General features: G+C 35.2%; 1 protein-coding gene across 1 annotated transcript; it reads left to right on the top strand.

Moving 5' to 3' along the window:
- The first annotated feature begins 6235 nt into the window (after positions 1 to 6235).
- On the top strand, positions 6236 to 10154 carry LOC110922945 (lipid transfer-like protein VAS). The gene is made up of 3 exons (XM_022167143.2): positions 6236 to 6694; positions 7475 to 7513; positions 9946 to 10154. Exons 1-3 carry the CDS (start codon positions 6301 to 6303, stop codon positions 10035 to 10037), a joined length of 525 nt encoding a protein of 174 aa, XP_022022835.1. The 5' UTR covers positions 6236 to 6300; the 3' UTR covers positions 10038 to 10154.
- The last annotated feature ends 820 nt before the right edge of the window (positions 10155 to 10974 follow it).

The following is a 10974-nucleotide window of genomic DNA, read 5'->3' on the forward strand; positions in this document are numbered from 1 at the left end:
AATGTACACGGACCTATTTATGAAAAAAAAATAAAAAAAACGCTTACTAGTTTTTTTTATAATTTTGAAAATTTGTATGTTACATTTTTTTGGACATATGTATTATGTAACCTGAAATTTGTAACTTAAAAAAAAAACTACGCGGTGTTTTTTGTGTTTCTTTTTTAAAAATGTTCAAATATATGTATATTACATTTCCTATTTTTTTTAGAAATGTTTCTTGAGTTTACATGGGTTTTTTACAAAGGATTCTTGAGTTTACACAACTCAAGTGGGTTTTCTCTATAGTCTTCCCCTATATATATATATAGAGAGAGAGAGAGAGAGGAAAGGTTTAAATGAGAACACTAAATATTGTGAAAACCGTGAGAACAAATGAATTTATATATATATATATATATATATATATATATAGGTAGAGGATCCTGTAAAAAAAGGCCTAAAGTGTGAGAAGGGTAAGAAAGAATCTCAGCCATTAGATCTTTTGATCTAATGGTTGAGATCAATAGGGACCAAATTGTAAAATATTTTCATTAATTTGGACTGATTTGAAATATCTAGGGGCAATATAGTCTTTTAAACCCACTAGAAATTAGGTAATGCACATGTAACTTCCCCCCCCCCCCCCCGTCTTTTTTAAACGTCAATAACTTTTTAAAAAAAAATTACACCATAATAACGAGCGTTTTTTTTATCTTTAATATGAGTACCATATTGCTATACTTATATAGAGAAAAAAATATGTTTCGATCAGATATTTAGTCAATGAATGGTGTTATATACTTGCTGAATGGTGTTATATACTTGCTGAATGGTTTATATACTTACTGAATGGTGTTATATACTTGCTGAATGGTGTTATATACTTGCTGAATGGTGTTATATACTTTCTATAATTAAGATGGCGGTTATGGGAAGTTTTTAATTAATTGAATTAATGATAAAATTACATGTTTACCCTTTTCAATTAATTTAGATCTAATGGTTGAGATTCTTTCTTACCTTTCTCACACTTTTGGTCTTTTTTACAATAACCTTACCATATATATATATATATTCTACATTTTTCATTATTATTGGAATACAATGTTAGAAATTTAATTTACACGTTTAAATTTACGTGAATTTGTAAATAAAGAAAATTTACACATGTGTAAAATATGTAAAAAATCTAAAAAGAGTGATTTTGAAAGGAGAAATAAATTATTTGATGTTGTAAATTCTTTTTTTGATGATTTATCTTAATTACAGTGAGGTTTGTTTTAAAAAAAATTGGTTTTGATTGGTTTTTTCATTCGTTCACACGGTTCTCGCAATATTTAGCATTCTGAAGATAACCATCCCCTATATATATATGGGAAGGTTCAAATGAAAACCACTAGTTAACGCAAAAACTCGAAAACTAACTAAAAAAGCCAAAAAAAAATACAAATTTTTTTTGCATACCAATTTTCGCCACTTTTAGTATATAAAAAAATTTCAAAAAAAAACTTTTTTTTTTGTAGTGGACATGTGTAATACTACACATGTGTAGTACACATGTGGATGCTTCCAATGTTTCAAATGTCTGTAGGAAGGTGTGTCGATCGTGGAGCTGGGCGACTAACTCGAGATGCTGCCAAAAAGGTACTCGTATTATGGTAGGATGGGACGCCAATGTTGTTGACGTTATGGTGTTAAGCCAGTCGGAGCAAGCTATGCATGCTCAACTTATTTTCATGCTTGATCAAAAAACAGTCTTTTGTTCGTTTATTTATGCCGATAACTTATATAAGAATCGAAGAAAACTGTGGCTTGATTTGGGTATTCATCACTCGTTTATGAAGGATAAACCATGGGTTATAATGGGAGATTTTAACTCATCTTTGTTTTTAGAAGACTCGTTAACGAGTTCGTCATCTAGTAGTGTTGGGATGATGGAGTTCAAGGAGTGTGTGAATAATATTGAGGTTTTTGATATTAATGGTTTTGGATTGCACTACACTTGGACGAACAAGAAGAAAAAAGGCGTCGTGTTCAAAAAAATTGATAGAATTATGGGAAATACGCCGTTTATTGATGTCTTTCCAACGGCCGCGGCGTCTTTTCACCCATACTGTATATCGGATCATGCCCCATGTATTCTCTCTTTACCTAATATCACTAGGGATAAGCCAAAGCCTTTTAAATTTGTTAACTTGTTGGCGGAGAAACAAGGTTTTTTGGAGGAGGTTAAAAAACTTTGGGACGTTGAGATGCAAGGGTATTCGATGTTTCAAATAGTTCAGAAACTGAAGGCCCTTAAGACTCCTTTATGAAAGCTTCTAATGCAACAAGGGAATTTACATGAGAAGGTAAAACTAACTCGAAACAAGCTGGAGGAGTGTCAGAAGGCGATGGATGAGGATCCATTGAATGAAAAGTTGAAAAATCAGCAGGATGATCTTATTAGAGAATACAAGGAGGCGGTTCGGGACGAAGCTGCATTCTTACAACAAAAGTCAAAAGTGGATTGGCTCGTATTGGGTGACTTGAATACGAAATTTTTTCATAATGTCGTCAAAGCTAAAAATCATCGAAGTAGGATTTTTTCGATTCGAAATGCGGAGGGTACTTTGTTTGAAGGAAGTGATGTTCCTAATGCTATGGTGGACCATTATACTCGGTTTTTTGGGAGCACTGGTACGATTACTATTGACCCAACTCCGGATTTATTTCATAATGTCTTGTCTGCTGATAAGGCTTACGGTATGGTTCGTGATGTTACGGATGAAGAGATAAAAGGAGCGATGTTCTCTATATCGGGTAATAAGGCTCCCAGTCCAGATGGTTACACCTCGGTCTTCTTTAAAAAGAGTTGGAATATTATTGGGAAGGATGTTTGTGAAGCCGTGAAGGATTTTTTCTGTAATGGTCAACTTCTCCAACAGTTGAATTATACAATAATATCGTTGATCCCTAAAGTTACTACTCCAATGTTAATTACGGATTATCGGCCTATCTCTTGTTGCAACACCTTATATAAATGCATTAGTAAGATAATTGCTAATCGCATTAAGGAAGGTTTAGGTGATATTGTGAGCATTAATCAGTGTGCTTTCGTCCCAGGGAGAAAAATTTCTGATAATATTCTTTTAACTCAAGAATTGATGCATAACTATCATCGTAATGTTGGTCCTCCGCGGTGTGCTTTTAAAGTCGATATTCAGAAAGCTTATGATACGGTGGATTGGAGCTTTTTAAAGAAGATCCTGGTGGGTTTCGGGTTCCATGTTAAAATGGTTAAGTGGGTGATGGCGTGTGTTGCTTCGACATCATTCTTTTTGGCTATTAATGGCAATTTATATGGTTTTTTTTAAAGGGAGAAGGGGTTTGCGGCAGGGAGACCCTATGTCCCCCTATTTGTTTACGATTGTGATGGAAGTCCTTACGTTGATCCTTCATAAAAATGTTGAAGCTTCGAATGAATTCAGGTTCCACAGTAAGTGTGAAAAGCAGAAAATTATCAACTTGTGCTTTGCGGATGACTTGTTTCTGTTTGCTAGGGGGATAATAGATCAGCGAAAATCATTATGGATGCTTTGGATCAGTTTAAGAGTATGTCGGGTCTTGTTCCTAGCATGGCTAAAAGTACTGTCTTTTTTTTGGTAATGTTACGGATCCGATTAAACAAAGGATTTTTGCTATTATGCCATTTGAGGAAGGAAGCTTGCCGGTGAGATATCTTGGTGTACCGCTTATTTCCACTCGTCTTCAGTTAAAGATTGTAAGCAACTTGTTGAAAGAATGGATGCTAGAATCTCAGATTGGAAAACCAAATGCTTGTCGTTTGCAGGTAGATTATAATTAATCCGTTCGGTTCTTTCTTCGTTACATATTTATTGGGCTTCAGTGTTTATTTTACCGAAACGGATTATCAAAGAGTTAGAAGACAGAATGAAACGATTCTTGTGGGCTCAAGGGGATATCATAAAAGGGAAAGCCAAAGTTAAATGGAAGTCTGTTTGTGTGCCAAGGAGTGAAGGTGGGTTGGGTATTCGTAGAGTGGGTGATATGAATAGCGCTTTAATGGCGGTTCATGTTTGGAGTTTGCTAACTCACCGTGATTCGCATTGGGTTAAATGGATTCACTCTTATCGTCTTCAAAATAGATCGTTTTGGGACATTCCAGTTAAGGGTAATATGACATGGAGTTGGAGAAAGATGCTAAGTTTGCGACTAATGCTACGGAACCATATTTGGACCGAGGTAGGTAATGGATCTAATACGTTGGTTTGGTTCGATAAATGGGATGATGTTTGTCCGATTGGCTCTATTGTTACTCCAAGGTTGATTGCTAATGCGGGGTTCAACATGAACACTAAATTAGCGGAGATTCTTGTGCATGGTGAATGGAGATGGCCGACTAGGTGGGTTGAGCGTTTCCCGGTCTTAACAAACCTACGGCAGATTATATTGAATGCAAATATAAGTGATAAGCTGATATGGAAATCTAGAGTGGGTACGAAGGAGGATTTTAGTACAGCTTCGGTTTGGGAGGATGTTCGAACCGTTCAGGTTGAGGTGCAATGGGCGAAGGTGGTGTGGTTCTCTCAAGCGATTCCTAGACACTCGTTTATTATGTGGCTCATAGTTAACAAAAAAATGAAGACTCAAGATATTATGCGCACATGGAACTCATATGGGAATCCTAATTTCAATCTTATGTGTTGCTCTTTGTGTAAGTCCGGTCCTGACTCGCATGAACATTTGTTTTTTGAATGTGACTATGCGGCGGATATCTGGGAAGGTGTGAAACAGAAAGCGGATATGGGTGCTATCTCTAATCAGTGGCATGCTATATTTGACTACCTATTGGGCATTGCAAACTCGAAAAAGGCCTCTCATGTCATTGCAAAACTTGTGGTTAGTGCGGCGGCATATTTTGTATGGGATGAAAGAAACCGTAGACTATTCACGGCTAAAAGAAGAAATAAGATGCAGCTAGTGGAGGTAATTCTCTCGACGGTTCGATTAAAGCTTCAAACGATGAGATTCAAGAATTCTATGCAAATGGAACGTCTTCTTCGTCAGTGGGCGCTTCCAAGGGGTTTACTAGTTGTGGATGATAATAATGGCTAGTTTGCATTTTTGTCGAGTCTTTTGTTTTGACTGGTGTACTTTGTTGGTGTTTTTCTTTGTTTGCTTGTAGCGTGTTTACTCTCGGTTGGCATGTCTTCTGAGAGAATTGAGAAGTGTTTTTGCTTCTCACTTGGTTTGTTTGTTTGTTGATATAAAATTTACCGGGGTAACCTTTTACCCAAAAAAATAATGGGTACTCAAAATCCTGCAATTTTTTTAAAGAAAAATATAACCATATGATGCTCGAATTAAAGAGAACGAAATGCCCGTTAATACGGTGTAATTTTTATAAAAAAAATATTAACGAATGAAAAAAGTTATAGCCGTTTGAAAATCAAGGGGAAGTGGGTTTATGAGTCAACAATTTGGATTTTCTTATTTTACCCTTTTCCCCAGTTGTTTCCCTTGTTTTTAGTTATGTGAATAGTGAGGAAGATGTTGGTGCCCTTCGCCTTTTCAACCAAATAAAACATTTTTTTTTTAATTTATTAAATTTAAATATTATTTTAATAAATAGTGTGTATTGAAAATTTGTGAAATTATTACAAATTAAAGATGAAAATAAGTGGATAAGGATAAGAGCTCATGACATGTGACACTGATGTACAAAAACTTTATTATGTGATTGAAAAATTGTAAAACGGTAACGCATAAGGTAAGATGAAAACTCCATAATTATTTTAATTATTTGACCTTTTTTATCCATTTATCATTGTATTTTATATAGCAATAAAAGTCATAAATATTAAATAATAATTCATAATACATTAAAATAACTAACTGATAATTATATAAAAAAGCACCACTAAGCAACTAAGCATCTGTTTAAATGATAGCCTCGAAACTTTTTAATTGGAAGGTCATATGTTGGAGTTTCGACTAAGACAATTTTTTGTTTACCATTGAGGCAGTGGGTTTTACCGGTTACAGGTTTCATCCCGAGAGGATAGGTCAGATCACCACATTGTGTTATTCTAACGAAAGGGTTATCTATTTGTCAGGGTAATCCCGAATGTCCAGACCTTTAGACTATATGGTATCCATTGCATCACTTCGGCGCCACTGTGACTACCAACACAGTGGACCGAAGGGTGTTATCGGTGTTAGTCCAGGTAGCCTTGATATTCAAAAGAAATAATGACCAATATGTGGCAGCTAAAAGTTAAAGTCTAAACCCTCAACTATCAACAACCCCCAATAATGGACTCAATCAACTCCCTTTTTAACCACCAACAACAAACAGTCACCTTCTTCACTACAAACTCAACAACAATAATGGCAAATTCTTCATCCCTAATCCTAACCCTAACGGTTGCGCTGCTGGTACTCACGGCGGCGATACCCGCGGCACAGGCGCAGGCGCAGACGTGTGCGTCGAAGCTAGTCCCCTGCGCAGCGTACCTTAACGCCACCACAACGCCGCCGAACACGTGTTGTGATCCGATCAAAGAGGCGGTGGCTAATGATCTGCAGTGTTTGTGTAATTTGTATTCGAATCCTGCGTTTTTGTCTGGATTAGGTATTAATATTCAGCAGGCGCTTCGTCTTCCTCGGTTGTGTGGCGTTAGTTCGGACACTAGTGTTTGTAAATCTGGTGAGTTTCTGTTTTAATTGTGTTGATTTTGTCAAATTGATTGCTGAATTGATCTAATTTTGCGTTTTACTTGTTTTATTTCTGTATTACGTATCCGGATCTTATGAAACCATCTTGTGTTGATTGATCATGCTGTTTAGATAAATTAATTTCTGTGATCAACAATTTTGAATGCTAATGTGCTACTAATAAGCATTTTTATCGATCGATTTCTGGTTTACATGTTTCGATATTATGAAGTTTTAGTACGAATTTGTGTGATTCGATAATCTGTAATTCAGTATTAGTGTTTGATTGTATGTAATGATTAAGTGAAATTTTAGGAGTTATAGTGATTCGGTTTATCATCCTGTTTATGTAAACTAATTTCTGTAATCAACAGTTTTGATTGCTAATTTGATCTGCTAGTAGGCATGTTTGTTGATCTGCTACTGTTTTACATGTTTAGATCTTACGAAGTTAAAATGTTAAAGTAGTATGATTTTGTGTTGATTCATGACTTAAACCGTGATTTTGTAATCGAATTCAGTTGATTATAGTGACTTAGTTTCGAATTTTCGATTGATCATGCTGTTTATGTGAATTGTAAATTAGTTTCTGTAATTAACAATGTCGATTGCTAATTTACGGCTTGTGTTGATGTATGACCTAAACCATGCTTTTGTAATCTGTATCATCGTTTGATTGTTACAATTGTTTATATATTTCTAGTGAAAAATGATTTCGATTGATCATGCTGTTTATGTAAATTAATTTCTGTAATTAAAAATGTTGATGCAGCTCAAGCTCCAAATGTATCCACCCCTAAACCTCCTCCAGGTATTGTCATGAACTCTTGAACCTCTGTTTTACCAAATTAGTTCTATTGTTTGTTGTCATTTGTAATTGATTATTTTAATATTATAGTCATAGATCTACATTAAGACTACCTATGATTTTATTTACATTTTATAGTCAATCTGTTGGTGGCTTCAATTTGACTAAGTCTTACCACATGGATTATTAAAAGTCTTATATTCCTTTAATAAAGAATTTCTCTGAAAATTCTTTCTCCATGGCTTAAATGTCAAAACTAAAACAACTTTTCAAAAAAAAATATATATATTTATTTTTTTGGAAGTTTTAAGACTATGAGTGTATGAGGTATGAAAAATATATATTCCTTATATTTATTACAATGAGTGTATGTATAGACAATATCGTGAAACTAACTAACCCTAGAGTCTATAAAGAGTGTTGAGCCCAATTGTAGTCATCAATATCATAAGCATGATAAAAGAGTGTTGATCCTAGATCTAAATATCCTAGGCATGATCTTTGAATGTTAGGTTAAGAGACCTTATTGATGAAACATGCTTTTCATTGGGGTCTAGTTTCAGAGGTCCCCTAAAGGGTAATAAATATATATATATATATACATAGTATTTATCATTATTATTAGTAATTTTACACAGAGGTCCCCTAAAGGGAAATATGTAATAAGCTTAGAAAATTAGTAATTTTATACACTAATACAAAATAGATAACCATGGCCAAGAAAACTAGAGCCGGCCTAGTTCAAACCGGTACCGAAAATACATGGTATAGTACTAGTTCGGTACCGGTATTTGAAGGTAAACACCGGTATCGAAAATGCCAAAAGTTGGTACCGAATCGGTACCTGAAAATATTTCGCTTTAGGAAATTCGGTACCGGTACCTGGTATCATTTGCTCATCCCTACTTGAATATAACCAAGCACTCGCCTCATGTAAGCATCTAGGTACATACCTTTCGTAGAGATGATAAACGAACCCGATCCTAATGCGTAAAGCCGAAACATTCGGGATGGTGGGTCAAGTTATTCTACAAAGGCTTCTAATTGTAAGAAGTGTAAGAATGATTTATAGAGTGACAAGTGTCCAATAACCTAAAATTAAACCCACTACATCACCACCCAAAACCTAAACACCCCCCCCCCCCCTGCGGCAAAGAAAAACAAAAAAAGAAAATTATACCTCACCAAAAACAACCCCAAAAACCTAACCCCCCACCCCCAAAAACCTAAAAAAAAAAACTAAACACCCACCCCCACCCCCACCCAAAAACCTAAACCCCCACCCCCTCGGCAATTTTTTTTTTTTTTGGGATGGGTGATGAGGGGGGGGGGGGGGTTAGGTTTTTGGTGGTGGTGGATGTTTAAGTTTTTTTTTTTTTTTTTTTTTTTTTGTGTAGTGGGTTTTTTTAGGTTATTGGACACTTGTCACTTTATAAATCCTTCTTACACTTCTTACAATTAGGATCCTTTGTATTTGATCCTAATCCTCGGGATGGTATATGGGTATGGGGGTAGAGGTGTACAAAAAAACCGGTTTTAGAACCGAAACCGGAAAAAAACCGAAATTGGTTTTTTTAACCGGTTTTTTTACAACCGATTTTAGAACCGAACCGGCAGTTGTAGACCGGTTAGGGATCTTAATCTTCGAAACCGGTTTTAAAACCGAAACCGGTTATAAAAAACCCGTTTTTTTTGCATAAACCGGTTAAAAACCCACCCTAATCGGTTGGACCGGTTATTGTTTTGAGTAAAAAACCGGTTAGTAACCGAAACCGGTTATAAAAAAAACTGTTTTTGATTTTGATGAAAAAACCGGTTCGGTTAAAAACCGGACCGGTTATTGAAAAAAATAAACCGATTTGTACACCTCTAGGTATGGGGGTATGAGACTTAGATGGTGATACTCGGCCCAATTACCACATACATACAGTCATTCATATCCATTTACACAATCAATATTTTCTTTTTTGTTTTTATTTTCATTTGTCCTTGGTTAATGCTGTAATCTACAAACTTTCTAGTTTTTTATTTCTAATTTTCTTGTGTATTAAAAAATTAAAATAGTAAAAAGTCGTAAATGGGAATCCCAACAGGAAATTTATCACAAACTAACGGGTATACTCGATACCAAACGGGCATTAGATCTAATATAGGAGTATAGGACAAGGTTTTACAGTGATGTATGGGTATGGAGTCACCAATACCCGTCTCATTGTCATCCCAGAGTGCATAGGTAACTAGTTGTATTCATTTGTTTAATGGCCACTCTTGAAATTTTATCAGCCGATTAATAGATTTTGTTGCTTCTATATATATATATATATATTTTTTAATTTAGAAGTCTTATCATATGAAAAAGGATACAAGTAGCTTAATAAACTGGTAGTCGGCTATATTATCCTTCACTCTCTGAATGTGATTGTGTGTTTTTGCAGCTAGTACACAGGGGCAAAGTAGTGCGAGTAAGATCTCTTCAAGTGCGGTTATTGGTTTGTTATTTGTTTTAGCTTGTATTCTGTTGTTCTAAACAGGTTCATTCATTTAAGCATATCTTATAATACGATTCGTTGTTTGGTGGGGGATTGTATTAACCACTTAGTTATTGATCTTTTGAATTAAATTTTTAAATAAACGTGTTGCTTAATGTCCTCCCCAAACGTCGAAAGGAATGATCCACAACGGGTACAAAACTATCTCAAAAAAACGTGTGGAAGTCAAGCAGCATGTTAGTATAATAAGCAAATACACTATGATAACAAATTATTAATTAAACCTGGCAAAACGGGCGGGTTGGGTTAGAGGGGGTACCTGTTTAGAACGGGTTCAGGTCAGAACAGTCTGATTTTAGAAAGGTCATTTTGGTTTGGATTAGAATGGGTTTGGGTCAGAACAATACAGGTCAGAGCATGTTGATTTAAAAAGGTCATTTTGGTTCGCTATTGACTGCGATTTGGCGAAGATGAAAGATCGAAGATGTGAATGAGTTCGTGTGTAAAAAAATGATGTGATCGGAGGATGACGACCGGAAGCGATGCATTCTTTCCTGCATAGAAAAACCTAAGAGTGACCTGTTTCTCTTCTTTTGTTTCACCCAATCTGACATTTTTTTTTTAAATTTCAGAAGGGCTCATCCTGACCCGTTGAAAATAGCTCTTAAACCCAAAATAACTCATGCTATTGAATTAAAAGCCCAAATTAGCCCAAAGTTAGTTCTTCGGGTCAAGATGGCCGGGCTATTAACTTACACATTCATAATTGTCTTAACTTTTTCATTGTACTAAAGCAAACGCAATACCAAATAATTGCGAAATATGGAGAACACTTCTAATTAACAACCTGTATGTGATTTTTATTAGTAGAAGACCAACCTTTTAAATAATTCAAAATACCTCTCATGTTTTATTCTAATCATTGTTTTTATGAAATCAAGTGAAAATGTGGATTAATACTAAGGGGCTGATTGT

Source organism: Helianthus annuus, chromosome 2 (genome assembly GCF_002127325.2).
Source record: "Helianthus annuus cultivar XRQ/B chromosome 2, HanXRQr2.0-SUNRISE, whole genome shotgun sequence".
Taxonomy (NCBI): Eukaryota; Viridiplantae; Streptophyta; class Magnoliopsida; order Asterales; family Asteraceae; genus Helianthus; species Helianthus annuus.

Bases quoted from the DNA above. Each gene is read 5' to 3' on its own strand.
- LOC110922945 (XM_022167143.2), top strand. From the start codon at position 6,301: ATGGACTCAATCAACTCCCTTTTTAACCACCAACAACAAACAGTCACC. The intron at 6,695-7,474 runs GTGAGTTTCTGT...ATGTTGATGCAG, and splicing joins CACTAGTGTTTGTAAATCTG to CTCAAGCTCCAAATGTATCC. The intron at 7,514-9,945 runs GTATTGTCATGA...GTGTTTTTGCAG, and splicing joins CACCCCTAAACCTCCTCCAG to CTAGTACACAGGGGCAAAGT.